The 21,784-nt window shown below is 32.9% G+C and overlaps 1 protein-coding gene across 2 annotated transcripts in view; it reads right to left on the bottom strand.

Moving 5' to 3' along the window:
• Nucleotides 1-21,746, bottom strand: part of LOC149800961 (dynein intermediate chain 2, ciliary-like) — a 59,650-nt gene extending 37,904 nt beyond the window's left edge. The window contains exons 1-8 of one of the 2 annotated variants that reach the window (XM_089955040.1): nucleotides 21,607-21,746; nucleotides 20,759-20,809; nucleotides 15,904-15,960; nucleotides 15,216-15,263; nucleotides 12,956-13,036; nucleotides 11,327-11,453; nucleotides 9,780-9,871; nucleotides 8,589-8,630 (exon numbers count right to left, since the gene is read on the bottom strand). In XM_089955040.1, the coding sequence (XP_089811166.1) occupies nucleotides 8,589-8,630; nucleotides 9,780-9,871; nucleotides 11,327-11,453; nucleotides 12,956-13,036; nucleotides 15,216-15,263; nucleotides 15,904-15,960; nucleotides 20,759-20,809; nucleotides 21,607-21,639 (531 nt within the window). In that variant the 5' untranslated portion in view covers nucleotides 21,640-21,746. The remainder of the gene's footprint in view (nucleotides 1-8,588; nucleotides 8,631-9,779; nucleotides 9,872-11,326; nucleotides 11,454-12,955; nucleotides 13,037-15,215; nucleotides 15,264-15,903; nucleotides 15,961-20,758; nucleotides 20,810-21,606) is intronic. The other variant, XM_089955041.1, reaches the window with a different exon arrangement.
• Nucleotides 21,747-21,784: the final 38 nt, after the last annotated feature.

Raw genomic sequence — 21,784 nt, 5'->3', positions numbered from 1 at the left:
AATAATAATAATAATAATAATAATAACTTTATTAACTTTATTTCATATGGTATAACTCATTTAGCTAAATCTTAGGTACTATCAATGAGGTCATCTGGGTAATACAAGTTTCAGTACATGGACACATAAAAGAAAAAAGAAAAGATAGAACTTATTAACTATAGGTTAATCTCACACAAATATTTGACAACATGAATGTACATACAGGTGAGACAGGTAGAAATAAGACAGGTGCTTGGATGTACACCACTGTATCATAATTATAACTGATTAGTACATAGACATAAGAACAAAGCTTAACTGCAGAATATTTGGTGAGATATATTATGTGCTTAGGTAGCTGAAACACCCAGCTTTGAATATAACAAGATTGTCAGCCTGCTTCAGTTCAAGTGGTAGCTGATTCCTGTCAGTAGATCTGCATAGTGTTCTCTGTACACAATGTCAGGTCATTACTGCAGAGAAATAAGACAGGTGCTAGGATTGACCCCTTAGGCATGCCATATTTTATCTGATGATAGAGTACTGTTTACTTGTACTTGCTGGGTTCTCTTACTAAGATATGTTTGTATCCAGGAAATAGTTTCTTTTCTTCACTGAAACTGTAATAAAAGAGCTTTTTAATTTTCTGTTATATTATTCCTTCTGGGGGAAAAACCCAAGGTATATTTTTAAAATCCCATATAAAATAATCCTTTTGATGCTAATTAAAATTCTGAAGAAAAAAAATCACCCGTAAAGTATAATTATTAATTAAATATGTGTAATCAACAGTTTTTAATTAATACAGAAGTGTATTTAAATTGATGTAATTTGGGTTGATGCTAGATTGTTGCACACAAGTAACCCAACAAGTGAAGGTACTACATGAAAAATTATAAAATGTTCCATTTTTATTGCTTAATCTGTAGGTAATCATTTGATGAGCAAAGCAATATAAAAAGGATATTAAATTTCTGATGACTGTGCCAAAAGGTAATACAAAGCTTTCAGACAAGATTGCTTCACACCTTTCCACATGTCAAGCTTTCATATAAATAACAGGATATGTGCAAAAACGTCTTTCCAATGCATCATATTTTTGTACTCTGCACTCCTATGATTTACTAGGGCTGCATTGGTTAAAAAATTCCTTATTTTATTAACCTTAATACATTAACTGAAATGATACCGGTTAATTGCAGTAAGAATAACTCATGTGCAGCCAGTGTGAACTAGCAGAATCCAGTTTCCAGTTCTAAAATCTAGTGAAACTTAGATGTTACACATGTGGACACCAAAATCTTTCATGCTTGCTATTGCATAAGCTCTATATATAAATTCTACTTTAATTCCTTAGTATTTATTCTCTGCCATGTTATGCAGTCATTGTTACCAATCAGGACTGACTGTCAGGATCACTCAAAATGCTAACCATTAAACTAGTTTGTTTCTAGCAATAAAATGAACTGTCAAAATGAGGAAATAGGGTTAGTGTAAATGTGTGATTGAGTAAAGTATGAGTAAAGTGTGAGTAAAGACAGTATTAATATTATGATATATCATATCTTAAAATAGTTAATTATGGTTCACGTATAGTACTGGACTCTTACAATGCTTTAATTCATGACTGATGCTTGCTTTTCAAAAAAAGGTTGGAAGTGAGAATTTTTTTAACATTTTGAATTTCCTTACACATTTCCTGAGCTTACTAAATACACTTGGTGTTATGAGACAGGGCAGAAATCAGTTAAACCTTTACCGGAAGTACTGTATATACCTGCATATAAGCCAAACCCCGCCCCCCAAACTGAATAGGTATAAAACACTAAAGAGTGCATGACATACATATAAGCCGACCCACAACTCCATGACATCATACGATACATGTGGTAAGGTCTAAATGCATTTATTTAGGCAAATTTATATTAGTATAAATTACACATATACTTCTCTTGGGTTGGTATCTATGATTATTAGAAAGAACTGGTATAAACTTGTTTGAAAAGTAATTAATTAATTTTCTGTTTTCTTATTGTCTCTGCCTAATTTAGATATGTGTCTAACTTGATTTAACGATGACAAGAATTGAGAATGCATGAGTTGCTGTAACACTACCTTATGACTCGATTATTGTTTGTTTATGCATTATTGCATTGGACATTTTATATCAGTGCACCAGTAATTACATTTTTATTTTGCCTTGAAATCGTAAATACCTAACTCATTAAAATGTGATCCCAGTATGACAACACAACGAACAACAAAACAGTTCGATTCAATGCTTGCAATTAGGCTACTGAATGTATTTACATAATGGTACTACCGCATGTACATTGTAGGTTTAAACATGCGCTGAATGAAGTTCATTCCGCTGAATGAAGTAAATCCCTTGGAGTCAAACCACTGCACTAAATTTTAATGATATCTCCAAAATACAATAATGAAGTTTCAAAAATAATGCTTCAAAAATTATGCTAACGCTGTAAAAGCTGAGTTGTTGTTTGTTTTGATGTAAGCAACCTTACACCATGCCTGTCAACTTTCAGGCCAAGAGGGAAGAAAAAATCCTCCTGATTCTTATGGTCATTCCATGCCAACCTCCCGATTTCATACAATCTTCTGCTTTTTGCAGAGAACTCCCGATTATTACATTATGTCTTCGATTATTTATCCTTAACAAGAAAAATCCTACATAAATAGATATATCATATGCAATCCATGGAAGCCATTTACTGTTGTATCACCCATGAATATTGTTTTGACAAAATAATTGCTTTACTAGAAAGAATTAATTTCTTCAATAAAAAGAATGTTAAGTTTAAACATTATTCACATAAATTTATGATTTTTTTAACCTCTACAAGAATACAAAAGTCTGTGAGAAAAAAACCAGAACAAAAAATAAAACAACAATAAAATTGTTCATAATTAATTTCAATCCCATGAATGATCTCTATGAATGATGTAACTATATATGCTATAACGCCATTCTCACCAAAGAAACTTACACGAGTGAATACCTGGCATTTTTTATACAGTATACACAAATGTTAATTACCATTGTTAAATTAAAAGGAATGATAATAAATAACATGAAGCAATTGTCCTCAAAAAACTAATTCAGAATATATATGTTTTATAGTAAACAATACTAAATGCCTTATGAGCTGAAAATAAGGAAATAAGGTTGGATATACAGCGTGGGGAAAATAGTTGCTACATGTACGGTACCGTAAGGCTGCCTATTTAGGTATCTTTAGTTCAACAAAATTGGGAATCCTTTACTTGCCAATCAATTGCTGGTGCTTGGATAACACTCAGTAGTGTAAAACATGGTTTCTTGGAATTATACAGAGAGCCAGTCATTTTCACAAAATAGTTGCATCAATAAGCAGGATTAACTTTTAATTAGTTGTGCTGGCTTTCTTGCTTGTTTATTTAAGACTAACCTTTAGCTATTGTGCAGTTGGCCACAGCTGACCAGAATATGAAAATAGGACATGTCCTGGGGTAAAAAAGGGGCGTCACAGGGAAATATGGCATGTCCATTGCAAATTTCATGCATATTGGACCCAGAAGATCGGTCAATATTTAGTGAAAGCAAGGCTTTAAAAATGTCACAAAAAACCTTTTGCTTTTAGGTTCCAATCTCCCTATTTTTTTATTTAGTCTCCCTTCTTGGATTCTGAAAAGTTCAGAGGTACGTCTCACACCACATTTTACAAAACTATGGTAATCATGCTAATATTATGGAATGAAAGGCAATTACACATCAATGTACTGGTATAGTTGCCAGTCAAAATTCCCTCTTAACACAAGCCAGTTTCAGGGTTTCAATGATTAACTGGCCTGTATTGCTGTCAGAAAACAAAAGACAAATCAGGCCAACTATCAACAAAGGAGACATTGAAACATCAAGCGTTCCACTGTGTGGAAAGTTATGATGTTGTTTAGCCAAAACACAAAACTAAAATAGATTGATGATGAACTTATTTGATCATAAAGAGAATTTTAGCCTTTATTATTGCCACTCTTCCTGAACATGTACATTATGCTGGTTATGTGCCTTGTACAATTAAACATGTGTATCTTTTCATAAATATTACCTCAATTTGTAGGATTGCTTATATCATTGAAAATGAGTAACTTGTGAGCATGTGATTCAATGTAAATGAAACAGTTATTAAGGATTAGCTGAAATGTTATCTGAAAGAATGCAATTTGGTTGAAACAATGAATAAAGCAAAATCTGCATCTAACATATTTGGGAATAAGTAAGGATTTAAGTGACGCTTTGCACTGTGTAAGTACTGTACATTATAGTTCAGCATGGTCTCCCAGGTAAACTTAACCAGCCTGCAAATTATGAAATCAGTATTTACGTTTATTTAATTTCTGTTAATTTATTTAATAACAGTTAAATAAGTGTTGGGACAATGAAAATGATTTTTTTTTAACATAGATATGTCTTAGGACAGGGAGAAATTACTGGTAATATTTTCTTGACAGGAAAATAATTATTTTTTCATCTCCTAAGATTTATGGCCATTACAGTAGAACAAAAAGACTTAAAAACTGTCAAGTTTAGACATTGTCCCATGGATACGCTGACTCCCTTCTTTCAGGACTTTATTTTTTCCAAAATTATTTGGCTTATATATATGGTAGTTGTTATGAGACAGGACAGAAATCAGTTAAACCTTTACCAGAAGTAGTTGTTATGAGACTGCAAAAATCACTTAAACCTTTACCAGAAGTAGTTGTTATGAGACAGGACAGAAATCAGTTAAACCTTTATTGGAAGTAGTAATTTTATTTAACAACATATATACTCGCTTACAATTCGAGACCAACTGCAAACTGCACAGACCCAGATCTGCCATTTGCATAATGCACCAGCAGATCTGGGTCTGTGCAGTTTGTTAGGAGCAATTGGTAAAACAAACAGCATAGACCCTAATCTACAGGTACATTATGCTACAACAGATCAGGATCTTTGCAGTTTGACATGACTTTCAAGCGAGCACATATGATATATTATCCTATATTTAATTCAACAAGAGTTGGAAATGTAGTCATTGTGAAGAAATGTTCACTTGTCAATGACAGATGGATAGCTATTATTATCAATAGTGACATCACATTTCTTCTGAAAGTTTACATGATCTCAAAATACACACACACAACTTTCTACTGCTACACTGTGCACACTTGTCTAATTTCTAGACACCTTCTGGATGCTGATTACTCACACAAGAAATGTGTCACATCACAATATTCAGAGTAAAATGTTAATGATATTTGAGATTCTTGAAAAGTGTTTTAAATATATATTTACAGATAGGAAATGGAGTTCTATTATATAGATGATGGACACACAATATTTATCAGTCTTGGGAATGAATCCATACAAGGACAGTTTATAATAATATTAAGTTTAGAATAAGTCTAAATTTAGGTGATATTTTCCCATCTAAGTCTACTCTTTAATAAATTGCAAACTTTGGCCTTTTACCAATTACACTATATCCTTGGTTACTAATTATTAATCTGGAATGGATACCAGTTGAAACATTCTGTAACAATTTGGTATTTTACCTGTACACCATTCAGTAACAATGGGTGACAAATGTCCAATGTATAGACTACAAAGGTAACTCAAAGAGATGCAGGGCAAACTTTAAAAGAACTATTAAAAAAGAACAAAAGCTGCAAATTAAGATGTTAATTCATATTATGCACATTTAGAAAATGTGATCAAAAAAATAATATTTGGTGACAATATCAAGCTTACCATATATCCTTGCTTATAAGTTGAATAAACTGACAAATAACAAAGATCCTGATCTGCTGTAGCATAATGCACCTGCAGATCAAGGTTCATGGTGTTTGTTCTACTTTCTACCCCTAACAAACTGCACAGACCCAGATCTGTGTATAATGATCTGATGGCAGATCAGGGTCTGTGCAGCTTGCAGTTGGACTTGGCCTATAAGTGAGAACATATGGTGTAAAGAAATTTATAAAAACACTGTGTGAAAAATAACAATTTGCTTTGAATGTTATTTGTCATTTTAATGTAAGATGTTTTAAAAGCCTTGTACCAAATTTATTTTTGAAATAGCTGCTTTCATTAGAAAGAGAAGTCTATTAGAAAACAGACAAGCTTGTTGCACAGGTAATTAGAAAACATGTAGTTTAATTATTAAAGTGACTTGTTAATTAAATTATTCATTTGTTAAAAAAGTTCAAAGCAATTGCTGAGAAACATGATCTATACAAATGTGCTTTAAATTTATTAAGCTTTCATCTGACAATCAATAAGCTGGCTGTAAAAGTAGGTTTTGTACAATATATATATATATATATATATATATATATATATATATATATATATATATATATATATATATATATATATGTGTGTGTGTATGTGTGTGTGTGTGTGTGTGTGTGTGTTCTTGCTTGGTACAAATTAATTTTGAGGAAAAATTTAAATACATCTTGTGGTCTTGAAAATTATTCTCAAAATATCATTTGTCTTTTTCCGGTTACGCTAGGTTGGAAGAAAAATTACTGGTAATATTTTCTTTTAACCAATATAACCAAACTGAAATGACCTATTTTTTGTGTGCTGGAAAAACATAATTAAGACAATGATATGAATGATAAAACTGAATTCAAACTTGTGCTGCACAAGGAAAACCTAAAAAATTGTATTATCAAATATTGCAATTGTAATATTGTGCAGTTTTCCTAATGAGATAACCGAAGTACTAACTGAAAATTTCTTACCCTTTCTTTCATTTCCTTACATCTTTGTTTCTTACCATAACTGCTGATACCAACAGCCAGCTTCTGACTATCAGGATACCATTTTTGCTTGTGTATAATGGTGCACCCAACCACAAACAGCATAGCCTCAGATCTACTATCACATAATGTTACTGCAGATCAGGGTCCATGATGTTTGTACTACATATGTCTTCAAGTGATAGGCATGGATCTACCAGCACAATAAAGAAACATGACGGTAGATCTGTCTACATGCTGTTCATTGTTGGGTGTAAGTTATATATAAGTAAAGAGGAGTTATTATAATATCTAAGCTAGTGTCACAGTCAATCAAACAATCAAAACCTGACTTAGTTATGGCTAATGCCACAATCAGTCAAACAATCAAAGCCTGACTTAGTTATGGCTAATGTCACAATCATGCAAAAATCAAAGCCTGACTTATCCATGATATCCAAGTGAACAGAGGTTATGGAGGTCTATTTACAAGGAGTACAGATGATATCATTTCAATGTAGCACTGGCTTAACACTGTGTATAAACCATGCAAGGGACTGCCAATCTTACAGCATTCTTTCTTTTTTAGGCATTCATTGCTTGTTATAAATGCATGACAATTATTTGCACACAGTCTAGTCTTGGTAGTTGATGCAAATCGTATACCTTGTACAACAATCAAATTCATCTGACTGTTCAAAAAGTATAAAATCCAAATACTCTGGTTTAGAAGAAACCTCTTTCAGTTCATGCATCGTGCATTCAAGCTCACAAGTCTGTGATATGACTTTTCCTATGCCTTATTTAAACAAATATGAATTCCAAAAACAAATACAACAAAGCAACAAAAATAACAAGAACAACAACCCATGGTTCTCACAGATTTGCCTAAACTAGTTGTAGATCAACAAACAAACAAAAATTCTGCTGTTCAAAATAATAATTTACTCCAGTTAAGGCATCATATTACAGTTCATTCCTTGTTGGGCTACAGTGCTTATAAATTCGGTCATCAATTTGTAAACATGATTAACAAACCACTACAAGACACTACTCCATCTGGTAACTGCCAGAGTTGTGTGTCATCTGAGCCACCAAGTTTTATCCTGTTTTTATAAAAACTTAATCATTATATATGACCAAAAAAAATTAAAAGTCTTAAATATAAATGGCAATGTTTTCTTTAGCTTTGAAATTGTGTATTGCCTCTGATAATTTATGAGTTTTGGGCAAAATTCAAAGACTTTTTTTAATGTCAAGTACTTTTAAAACTTTTCTGAAATTCAGGGAGTTTTCACAGAAACTCCTGAAAATGAAGGAATTTTAAAGGTTGTACAAACCATGCTATAGGAATAGTCCAACTTGTGGATATTGGATTATGAAATTTGTCTGTTTGTCTTCACGACAGGTATGCCTCATTTACCCAAGTAAATACTCACCAACCTGTGAACACCGTAGACCAATATCTTCCATTACAAAATGTGAGACTACTCCGTCTTCATGGCAGGTATGTCACATTTACCCAAGTAAATGCTCACCAGCCCATGAACATTGCAGACCAAGATCTACTCTTACAAAATGTACCATAAACTCAGGTTCTAAATTGTTCAATTAGATGTAGAACAAACAGCAAAGACACTGTTCTACCAGCATATGATGCAACATTAGGTCTAAGTATACATAAACACAAGCAAACACAGTATGCAGATGACATATCCTGTAGTAAAGACAAGTACAATGTACTACTTTTAGTATGAGTAAGTGCAATGTTAAACTGAAATAGATCTATAAGACAGGAATTGTTAAGCAGTCACCTCTTCTGCTGGCTGCTCCTGGACAGCAGGGGTTTGGACTGGCTATCAGGAGGAACACTTACACAGTTATTATTTGAAAAGTCACACAAACTACTAATAATTATACTGCATTATTTAAAAGCCATATCTCTGTAAATTTTATTGAGCACAAAACCAAACTGAAACCCTTCAAAATGAATCTATAAACTTTTAAAATCTGTACATCTGTGTGAGGAATATGCAGTCTCATTAAACTTTTAATGTTTTCTTTAAGCCCAGCCTCCTTTATAATACAAATCTGAATTCCATAGGCACACTTTAAGAATCTGATTTTGGTTTTGAGTTGGACATTGCATTTCATGCTCAATATGATATTAAATAACGGACAAGGTCTTAAGACATACTATCTGTAATTTTTTTGTACATTTTTTTTTGGGGGGGGGGAAGAAGAAATAGTGATTCTTATTTGCAATTAATCATTAATTTACATATATCTGCAAACTATTAATAAGAATAAAAAGTTTTCTAAATTTAAAATTAGAGGACAAAATATCTTTTACAGATTGATGGTGTAAACAAAGTAGAGGTTATGAAAAATTAGAAATGATCTGGTAAACAGGTAAGATAGTTTATCAGAAAGAATAAATGTTTGTATATTTTCTCCCCAATTTAACACTTACAGACTCTGTCAATATAAACAGTAATCAATAAAACATCAGATAAAAAATAGTCCATACAAAATGTTATTTTCCTTTTTAGCTGTTTAATATAAATTAAAGGTAAAATTTCAAATTAAATTAAAGGAAAAGCTTCAAGGTACTAACAAAAGCAATTACTATGACCCAAAATTTCAATGATTTTATAGCCCAAAGCTGATAAATTAGATACTGTTATTGCTCAGAATAATCTAGTCATCTTTGAGTCATCAGGATAAGTTTGGATTTCTTTATTTTAAATTTATTAGTTATGTCATAGCATTTTAGTAAAGTGTACGGCAAAGAATTCCACTTTTTGTTGTTGTTAATTTCTTAACTTTAAATCTCTTATAACAAAGAGAGCAACTCTGCATTAACTTAACTGTTTTATTAAACATAAGAAACAAGACTGACAATTATCACACCCCTATGTCCACAACCACAAACTCTGGCATGTTAACGTGTTAAAGGTGAGTACAAAATCTTTAAGTTTCATGATATTTAATCATTATCCTACCTCTTCCTTTCCCTCTGCTCCCTCTGCCTCACCTGCTGGAGCACCTGATGCTGCCTCTCCTGCCTCACTTGGTGTGTGCTCACTAGGTGCAGCTATGTATGAAAGAATAGCTCAGCTTCATTACCATCCATGCTTGACGTTTTTCATTGTTAAAATGTTTTTTGGACATTTACCTACAGACTGTACCATATAGAATAAGCCATAATAGATGGTAAAATGTATTACATGATGACGTCATCACTATGATATCACTCTGACTGTTTTGAAGTCCAATATCAATATCCTGACTAAAAGATACTGTGATGTCATATAATGCAGAAGCATAGTAACTGAGGAATCTACATGTACATAAAAGTCATTTCACTTTACTTTGCAGGATTATTTAATATAATCACTGATTTTTGTCATCATATGTTCAATATAATCTGCAGTTACTTATGTATATGACTGTGTTTTCCAGTGTCAATGTATACTGTCTTCAACTAAACTTACTGTGCAGCAACTATTTTCATATTGCATCTACTTTAACCTCTGACCTTTAGACCCCAAAATCTAAAGATATATATACCTACCTTAAGTGCAAGCTATCCACATAGTTTGGTCAACTAAATTATTCTAAAACAAAAGTTACTGTGCAAAACCCATTTTGCTTCAAGTCATAATGGCCCTGAACTTTTGACATTTTATGACAAAGTAAAAGATGTAAGCATTTCACCACATTTCATCAAGTCACATGGTCTAAAACTAAAAGTTATCATGCTTTTCTCTTCTTTCAGTTACAGTTAACCCCAAAATCAATAGGCTTTGCCTTAATCCAAAAGTGCAATTCCAACCACAATGTTTTGTCCATGTATGTGACCCAAAGCTATAGTTAATATGCATAAATTATTTTGCCTTCTTTCAATCAGGGTAACATTTGACCCTTTGACCTCAAAATCAAAAAGTATTCCTAGTACCAAGTGCAAACCATCCAGAAAGTTTGATTCTGGTGATGCAAAACTAATGTTATTGTGCAGACACCAGTTTTCTTCTTTCAGTCACATGACTTAACTCTGACCTTTGACACCAAAATCAACAGGTTTCTTACTTACTCAAGTGCAAACCAGTCTCAATGTTTAGTGATGCAAAAAGTTAAAGTTATGTGTAGAAACCATTTTCTTCTTATGGTAACATTGTCCATGGTATTTGACCTTTCAACTCCAAGTCAGTAGGCTTTTTCCTTATACTATGTGCTAGGTGCTAAAGTTTTGTAAAGAGAGATGGTGTAAAACTATATATATATATATATATATATATATATATATATATATATATATATATACACACAAAAAAAAAAAACAATGTCATGAAACTACATGCTTCACCTTATGGCAGGCATATTGAAAAAATGGTTTTCAAATTACATGTCCAATTTCAATATATGAATACAGATAACATTACAGAATCACATATATCAAACCAATCAGGTCTGAACTTGTCTAATCATGTAAGAATTAAATATGAACATCATTCAATATCATAGCATATATTTAGATGGGTATACTGACTTTCAGTTACACCAAACTTGGCCCGCTGCCTAAGTGCCTCGTCAGAATCCTTGTGAATCATGTTGCCATCCAGGGAGAAGTGGATCGCAAGCTGATCAACACTGGAAGTCTGTTTGTACTGACGTTCCTGTAGATATTTATATAGATCATCAGTAAATATACAGAAAGACATAGAGATGTGTACATATGGCCTTCACATGATTTTTCTTTCATGCCAATCAATATTGAGCATAGAGAGATGAACAGACTAATTAAATGGAGTTACTGGAGTCATTAGTTATATACTTTGTATCCTAATGCCCTTAATATATAAATAAAGTTGAAAATATAAAACTAAGTGTGGCTGTTTTTAGTTTGTGATTTTTCTAAATCAGTTTTCACTAGAGACTCATGCATCCTTTAGATCACGTCATACATATAAAATTGACACGATATGTATATCATTTATGACAAGGACAATATTTGATAAATATATTTCTTTCAAAATATCTTGTGCCTGAAGAAACAAACAGTAAATATGAAATTAGTCTTTTACATATGTATATGGATATTCTTAATACAAACTAGATTTGTGTTCGTAAAACATATATGCCACCAATACTGAGCAAGATACCCAAGTAAAAATAAAATGCCAAAATTTAGAACAGAAAAATGGCTACAAAGGCATAAAAATGTAATCAGGTACTTATCTTACAAAGTCAAATCTTGCATGTGGCAAAAGCTTTTGTCATAATACACAATTATACCAAGTTACATGAAGATACCTGGTTCTGGAGATATTAACTTGGCAAGAGCTTGACAGATGGATTGCCACAATTTGTTATTAAAATGTAGATAACTTTTAAAATGGTGATCTGATAGACTTCATTCTTCACAAGACACAATATCTTCTCATGATGCAGATTTACGCATACCAAATTTCATGAAGAGTACATCTCAAAAGGTTCACAAGAGATATATAAAAGTGTGACAGATGTACTGACAGGCTGATTCTAGTATACCCCCCCACCACCACTATCATTTCATTTATAGGGGAGTATACAAAATTATCAAATCTCTCTGCAAACTCACAGCAGTCCATGAGCATAAAATTATCTACATTGTGCATTTGTAAAATGAAGCCAAATGTCAACATATGGAGCCATATTAGAGCAGAAGTAAAGCCTCTGCAGTCTTGAGGTTTGATTCCTGGTCCCAACACAGGCAAAGGTATCTCAGGTCACTGAGGCATGGTCAAAGACAACTTCCTTCATGTATTTTTTATTTCCACCAACTCAATGACCACAATCATACTGACACTGTACCTGTCAACAGTGCTTCACATAAGCTTTTAGAACTTGTGAGGCAACATTCAAAAACTTTTAATCAAGATTAACTACTGTACATACTAATGTGTACAAGTTAGATCAAATTGCAAGCTGCATAGATCTAGATCTGTTATCACATAATGTGCTTACAGATCTGTGTCTATGCAGTTTGGAAAGCCTAATCAGAGAGAAAAACAACACACACTCTGAGCTGCCAACACATTATGCAATTAGGGAAGACCAAAGTTTATGATGCTTGCAGTCATACCCTACTTACATGAGACTATATATGCAAATTTAATTCACTTCAACTCCAACTCACCTTGAAGCTGTAACGCACAATGTTCTGTGGTGCATGTGGATTGTTGGCTGTCAGAATTCTGGTAAACTCCTCTTTCAGTTCCTGAAATTATCATAGATTTTACTCATGATTTAGCACATATACTTACTTTTTTTTTAAATAAACTACTACTTCTACTACTATTACTACCACCAAAACCCCTATCAATCTAACTTTAGTTGCCATTGGATAACCTATCTGAGAATGTTAGTGGCCGTTAAAAGTTACAGGTCACAAAGCCCTAATAATTTACTGAGAACAGAAATCAAAATTGAGTAAGGAATGAATAGAGAAGGTCACAAAAGGTTAGGTTTTTATTTAAGGCAAACTGAGAAAATAATGATAGGGTTATTATTTCCATGATAGTTTATATTAATAAAGCCATAGTATGATATATGCCTTTATGGCAGCAAAAGTGGAAATAATTTAAGTGCAAACTATTTTGTTTTGCGCAGGCAGATTTGGATCTGCAGTTGTTTGCAGTTGGCACAACTTATAAGCAAATATTTATGGTTCTCTGCCAAAAATTCATTGCTGTTGTTTTGCATAAAGTAGGTGATTGCTCATGATAGTATATTAAATAGCAAAAGCAATCCATGCGTGATAATTTTGGTTATAAATGACAGGGAGTGACTCACATAAAAGAGCTTGCTCAAAACAGGCTAAATGCACTTACAATATCAAATGTAGTAATTATGAATAGACTAAAAATCTCTTGGCAGACATAAGGAGGTATTACAGAATAATGTACAAGAATGCTCAAGTTATACAGAGAGCTGACTCAAATAAATTATAGTCAATTTTGATAAATTTATATTTTGAAATGAAAACTGGACTGCATGGGTAGATCATTTTACTTCTACTGCTTCGATTCTACACATTTGTATGTAAATCCTGTCTTTCACACCCAACTACAATCATTACACATAATAACTTAGCATTAAAAGTGTGCCCTGTTACAAGCATGATTGCCATAAAGTGGGTACATAATACATAACCTAAATTAGGGGACCACTATTTCCCTTTTAAATTCCCCATGATTTTCAAAAGAAACGTTCGGGATTATGTTATCCTGTCCATCCACAAGTGTTTGGGGATTATATTATCCTGTCCATCCATGTGTGTATGCATGTTTTTTAAGTTTTGTACAGCTCCTCTTGCATTATTTAAGACATTTAAAACTTTGGAATATGATATGAGTGATCTGCAGATGTACATAGAGACTTCAAACATTTGGATATGAGTGATCTCCAGCTGTAAATGGAGACTTCAAAACTTTTGGAATATGATATTAGTTATCTCCAGATGAACATAAAGACTTCAAACTTTGGGATATGAGTGACCTCCAGATGTACATACAGACTTCACACTTTGAGATGTGAGTGAATCTCTAGATGTAAATAGAGACTTCAAACTTTGAGATAAGATATGAGTGATCTCCAGATGTGCATACAGACTTCACTTTGAGATGTGAGTGATCTCTAGATGTACATAGAGACTTCAAACTTTGAGATAAGATATGAGTGATATCCAGATGTGCATACAGACTTCACACTTTGAGATAAGATATGAGTAATCTCCAGATGTGCATACAGACTTCAATCTTTGGGATGTGAGTGATCTCTAGATGTACACAGAGACTTCAAACTTTGAGATAAGATATGAGTGATCTCCAGATGTGCATACAGATTTCAATCTTTGGGATGTGAGTGATCTCTAGATGTACACAGAGACTTCAAACTTTGAGATAAGATATGAGTGATCTCCAGATGTGCATACAGACTTCAATCTTTGGGATATGAGTGATCTCCAGATGTGCATACAGACTTCAGTCTTTGGGATGTGAGTGATCTCCAGATGTGCATCATGGTTTTGGATCCATATCATGGTTGTGTAGCTCACATGTTGTGGGGAGGACTAATGCATATATGTGTAAAGGGGAATATGGATAACTACTTCAAGTTTTAAATGTTGCATGTACTGAATGTGGACAAAATCAAATAATAAAAATCTATATACATCCAGCAAATTAAATTAAATAATGGTCCATGCCCTCGCCCAATTTATAGTTATATATTCTTTTTTTTTAAATTAGAAAATTAAAGAAATGTTTCACTTTCTACATTTGAATAATTTAACAGTTACTGGTAAAATAAACAAGGGGAAATGCTTCAAACAGCAATTCTACATTTCATTCAAATGGTTGAACCAATTGCTAGTTTTAACAAAAGAGGATACTTACTACTTCTGTTAGCTCCAGCTGATCATCAGGCTTCACCAGTGTCTTTGTCTGTAAAAATAATAATAATAATAATGATGATAATAATAATAATAACTGACATATTTGCAACATAATAATGATGCTACTGATATATGCCCATTTTGTCCATCACATTAGCATCTGTATTTCCCTTCATCTTGCATTATGTGACACATTCAATTTGTATCCTACACCACAAAAGAGCCATGCATAATTTAGAAGTATTTTGTTATGTTCACTTTTTAAAGTAGGTTTTTTAATTAAGCCTGTGTTCACTGATATCATTCTAAGATACATGTACTTAGATATAAGGTGCCAATTTTCTCATCTAGCATAATAAATATATTAAAATTCAACTATACTTAATGATCTCAAGCTGGAAATTCTTCATGTAGCTAATACCTAATAAGTAAATTCAGATAAATCCACTTTTTACAGAGGAAAATATTATTTGATATCACTGCTGGAACAACTTCGTTTTATATCTCTAGATATACAGGTATTTGAAATGAATTAGTATCATTTGACACATAGTAATGCCCACAATGCATGCCATATTTTTCTCAAGAACAAATGCTGGTTACAGAAAGTTTCTCTGCAAAAAAATAAAATAGTGATTAATACCTTGATTAAAATAGTATGAAATTTGTCAGAGAAGCACTCCACTTACATTCATCCAGTCATCAGCATCAGTCCCATCTCCCATATCTGTTGCTTCATCTCCATCCTGAAAATCAGAAAGAGAAATGAGTGTGGTTGCTTAAAAAAGAACCATGTATAATCTGCACTTGAACAATCTTGCATTTAACACCTGACCAGAAATTCAACAAACAAATTATACAGTACAAAAGTGAAACTCCTATTAAAACACAGTGAGTGACAACAACTGTTGATGGATACATGTGGAATAATAGTTCACAGACTTTGCAAGGCACCAGATGCACATACTGTAATACCTCTTCAGGTCTTGTGGTCAAAGAAAGAAAAATTATGAAACTTATTTTGTTAGAATAAGTTTGACGAGAAAATTACTAACGTAAAAAATGTAATGCTTGTATTATCAAGAGCTTGAGAGATATTTGATTCTGAAATTTCAGTTCTTTGTCAGTTTCACACTATAAAAACACAACAGCAGACCTGACAAAACCAAATCAAACTGCACTGATATACTATAACCTTGACCTTGAGTGGCTAGGCTTTTTAAAAAATGATGATGAAATATAAGTCAAACTGTCATGATGAAAAAAAATTTCTTTGTTGTAACAAGAGACCCATGTTGACCTGAAATTGCCCACCTGGCTAACATCTACCAAAAAGCAAACTTCTGGGTACTGATTATGCTTGCTGACATTTAAAACATTTTCAACACGTATATTAAGTGACAGTAAATATAGTTCAAATCAACATCTTTTATACAAACTTTTAAGACCATTACACTTTGATGCTTTTTGTCAAATTCTGTTGTGTGAATTTTGAGAAGATGTTATTTAAGGGATTTTTAAAAACATCTTTACTAATGACAGCCATATATTAAGACAATTTGGCATCATCTGAAGAAAAAAGAACTGAATGCCATGATGACATGATACTTTCTATCACATTTGGTCAAATTCTGTTTGGTGGCTTTCTTTTAAATTTGTACACATTCTGTTGAGCAGTTTTTAAGAAGAAATAATTTGAGAATTTTCTATTTTTAGTAATGGTGGGAATATCTGAAGACAGCTCGGCTGCACAAACTTTAAAGTCTTTCCTGCCAGGATGCTATAAAATTCAGTAAAACATTTTCCATTTTTTAAGAGAATAGGCTATTTACAAGGGTTTTTTCTATTTTTAGTAACAGCAGCAATATTTAATCAGCATCATTTGTAGTAGTTTGAAAGACCTTAACTCCATAATGCTTTCTGCTGTTTGGTTGAAACAGGTCCTAAGGTTTTTGAAAAACATTGAAAATAGCAATTACTGATATATGTTTGATGGACAATGTACTGTAGACTCAGGGCCATACCTATGGCAAACCAAAGTTCTATATACTCCAAAGACTATATATCTCATAAAATTAGTAAGATATCTTACAATTATATAACATATCTCATACAGTTATAAGATACCTTGTATATTTAGTTAATATACAAGATGTCTTATCTGTTTTATAAGATATATGGCATCCTTCATGAGAAACCTTATAAACTGTATGACATATCTTATTAAATTAATAAGATATCTAAATACAATTTTGCAGATATCGGATCAATTTAATATATTTTCTAAACAAATTTAATTTAGATGTTTCAAAAATATCTATAAGATATCTCAAAATTTAATATCTTCAAACTAAATAATATTTTTTATAAAGTTTATCAGATATATAATAATAGCAATAATAATGAGGACTTTGTATAGCGCCTAATCTTTTGAAGCTCTAAGCACTTTACAACATTAGACAACACCTATAAGTTAAGTAATATATTATTATTACAAAAACAAACAACAAGAAATTAGAAAAACATTTAAAAAAATAAAAAAAAAACATGCTGAGAATATTTCAGGTAGGAAACATTATTAGGTCTTTAAGTTTGTTCTTGCAGTCGAAATAAGTGAGTTTTGAGAGCCCTCTTGAATGTGATCACTGTGTCTTTGTGCCTAAGTTCAGTGGGCAATTCATTCCACATTGCTGGGCCCTGGTATGCAAAAGAACGCTGTCCATATGACTTTGTTTTCATAGTGGGAATAATGAGTATACGATTGTCAGAAGAGGATCGTAAGTATCTTGCTGGTGTGTACACATGGGTGAGGTCAGATAGGTATGTTGGACTAGAGTCCGACAGTGAAATGTAGCACAGAGAACAAATTTTGTGTTTGATTCTGGATCGAATGGATAGCCAGTGTAGGGTACAGAGCAGCGGGGAGGTGTGCTCTGATCGTGGTACTCTAAGTATGATCTGAGCAGCTGTGTTTTGAAGTTTTTGAAGTTTCTGGAGTATATTGAGATGAACCAGACAGAAATGAGTTACAATAGTCCAGTCTTGAAAGTACTAATGAACACACAAGTGTTTTAGTGGCATCAACTGAAAAATATTTGCGAATTGAGCTGATGCATCTCAGCTCAAGATATGCAGCCTTGCATATGTTCATGACATGTTGGTGCAATGTGAGAGTACTGTCCAGAGTAACACCTAGGTTTCATACTGATTGTGTGAATTTAATGTTGGTGTTGCTGATTATTATTGTTTGCGGTAAAGGATGTGAATGAGAAAGTCTTTGTGTTGTGATCAGAATGGCCTCAGTTTTATCATCATTCATCTGTAGCTTGTTACCAGTCATCCATGATTTCACATCAGAAATGCACCTCTCTACACCTTGGATGGTAGCATCAACTTCAGTTGGGTGGCTAGATTTGTATATTTGTGTGTCATCAGCGTACAGTTGGTGAGACACTGGATGATGATCTATGACACTTGAGAGCGACTGAGTGTACAGAATGAAGAGAACAGCTCCAAGAACAGATCCCTTTGCAATACCACAACATAGATCAACTCTGCTGGAGTGTATTCCATTTGCAGATACAATTTGTGTCCTGTTGACCAAGTGGGACTTGAACCATAGTAAGGCTGTATCTTGAATGCCAAATACATACTGGAGACGGTGAAGTAATATATCATGGTCTATTGGGTCAAATGCTGCAGACAAATCAAGGAGGGTGAGGACTGTAATCTTTCCGCTATCCAACGCAGAGAGAATGTCATTAACTACTTTTAGAAGAGTTGTTTCAGTCCTGTGGCAAGGGCGATATGCAGATTGTACATTGCTAAAAAGACTATCTGAATGAGATACAAGCTGGGATAGAACAACCTTTTCTAAGATTTTTGATATGAATGGGAGATTAGAAACTGGGCGGTAGTTCTTTAAATCGTTATGGTCTAGTGTTGGTTTCTTCAGCAGGGGCTTTACAAGGGCAGTTTTGAAAAATGATGGCAATTCCCCAGATGAGACAGCAGTATTAATAACATCAGTTAATGAAGGCAATACTGGATCTAAGCACTCAAGCAGCAGTGATGTTGGAATTGGATCAAGTTCACATGACTTTGGTGCACTCTTCATCACGACTGTACGTATGAAATCCATAGAGACAGGTTCAAATGCTGCTAATGGTTGCCGCTCAAATTCTGTATCCCAACTGTATGGTGACGACGAGTCAACGGAAATTGTGGTATCAAGCTTATCTCTAATGGTTTGTACTTTGTCACAGAAGAAATTTGCAAACATGTCCGGAAGGTCGACTGGAGAGAAGGTAGTTGGAAGTGGTATATATGTATATGAATTAATTATGTAATAAAGTTCAAAAGATATTTTATAAAATGTTGAGTCATCTTATAATGCTTAAAAGATATCTTACATACTTTTGCATAAACTTTAAAACTTGTTGAAAAGACGAATGAGATATTTTACAAAATAAAAATGCATAAGATGCTTGACAAAACAAATTCAAGTATGATATTTTATTTATTGACAAAGATGTCTGATAGAGTTTATGAGATATTTTAAAGTTTCTATAAGATATTTTATATGATTATGACATATCTGAACTGTCAGTATTTCTAAAACATCTTTTGATGTTTATAAAATATCTCATATAGGCATTGTATAAAAGCTGTAAGATATCTGATTAAATCAAGATGTCTTATATAGCTCACAAAAAGTTAATAAGATATATAACAAACTTTACGAGGTAACAGATGCAAGTTTTGATGATATCTCAACTTGATAAGATATCTGAAATTGTAAAAAAGTTACAAGTTTTGTATGCAAACAATTATGTCAGATATTTTATTTGCAGAAACATAAACAAAGTCCAGTATTATTTATGTTATCATATTCTGTATAATAGATAATTTGATTCATAAAAGTTCATAAAACTGTACACAGAGCAGAGCAACAGAATAATATTATTTAAACCTTAATTTGCACATATTTCCAGAAAAATCCTCAAAATTGACATTTTCAATGCAAAATGTCACTATATTGACAAGAAAATGTGGTCAACTTAAATTATTGATTCAATTAGTAGAAAACTGTTCAATAGAAATTTCACTGCCATTCAGGCCCACCAGTTTGCAACATATTTTCATAACTATAGTTTATTGGCATGCATCTTGGGGTAAATATCTACAAACAATATCCAATGTTTGCAAGAAAATGCTGTCTTTATATTATAACATTTCTCATGATATTAGTTTCTCACTTAAATTTCACATAAAATAATGATATGAAAGATGCCAACAGTGAGAGATAAATATGAAAGCCTTTGCTGTCATGAGACATCTGTTTCCCACTGACACCTTCATCTGGTTTACGTATATAAGTACAAGCTAGTATCTTGTGATAGCCAACCACATTTGCCACTGATCAGCCCATATTCAGCAAGGCCTTCATTGCTTTGAGAAGCAGACAAAAAAACAAACCAACAAACTTAAGCAACAGTATGAATTACTTTAGGTATGACCTTTGTGTTCGTGTTTATTACTTACTCTAATTCTTGTCTGTCGTCTCTTGGCAAGGTCAGCTGGCCCTGGCACTCCCTGTGCATACAAAACTATGTATATAATCATGTCAATGTTATTTATTATTCAACATGGGTAGAAATATCCATTGTCTTGAAGCTTGAAACAACTAAAAATTAATGCAAGGCAACCATTTTTCCAAATGCAAAAGCCTGGACAGGCAAGTGAAGTTATTATTATGTTATTAATTATAATGGAATTTTATGTGTTTTTTTTTTCTAGCAACAAACATTTGATCATTAAACTGACCCATCACGGTGCCCAAATCATCTCCATATGCATGTAATTTCTTAGTTTAGTGCTGGATGCTATCAGTAAGAGGCCAATACTAATCCTCTCGTATGAGCTACTTATTATCTAATTATGTAATACGTCAGTACAACCAGCTCTTCAGGGTATACCATTAAAGAAGCAAGACTCATGAACCATGAGATAATAAACCATGAGACAACATGGCAGCAGTTTTATTAATGGGAGCACCTTGGCCTCCAGAGGATCAGTTGAATGAAAACTGTTCGTATTAATGAAAAGAAACAGTATGGAATAATTAAATCTCGTTTGCATTAATATATTTCTATATTAGCACTAGATGTCATTCGCGATTCCATTTGAAAACAAAACTTCGTGACTTCAAAAACAAAGTTCTGTTAAATAAAGAATATCGCTAATTGTGGTTATGAAACATCATCGGATGTTATCATCATACGTTGTTATCAAGCATGGCACTAACTTGCCGTCCAAAATATCTGAAAATAAATTAAAATATCTTCCACAAGATTTCATTGTGTGTTAGTCCTCAATCCATTTGTAGTCACCTGTTTTCCTCTAGCAGCTGCTTTGGAAGGCATGTTTAAGTTTCCAAAAGTACTACGTAACTATGCACTTGCTCCCTGCCCAGCTATGGCGGCACTGTTACCATAGACAACGCTGGTTTTCACAACGCTTCCTGAGTACCTTTCCCAACGCAGCAAAAATTGTAAAACCAGTCGAGGG

Source organism: Sinohyriopsis cumingii, chromosome 4, assembly GCF_028554795.1.
Source record: "Sinohyriopsis cumingii isolate HCF-2022 chromosome 4, ASM2855479v2, whole genome shotgun sequence".
In the NCBI taxonomy this organism is placed as follows: Eukaryota; Metazoa; Mollusca; class Bivalvia; order Unionida; family Unionidae; genus Sinohyriopsis; species Sinohyriopsis cumingii.
This window is presented reverse-complemented; position numbering and strand designations above follow the sequence as displayed.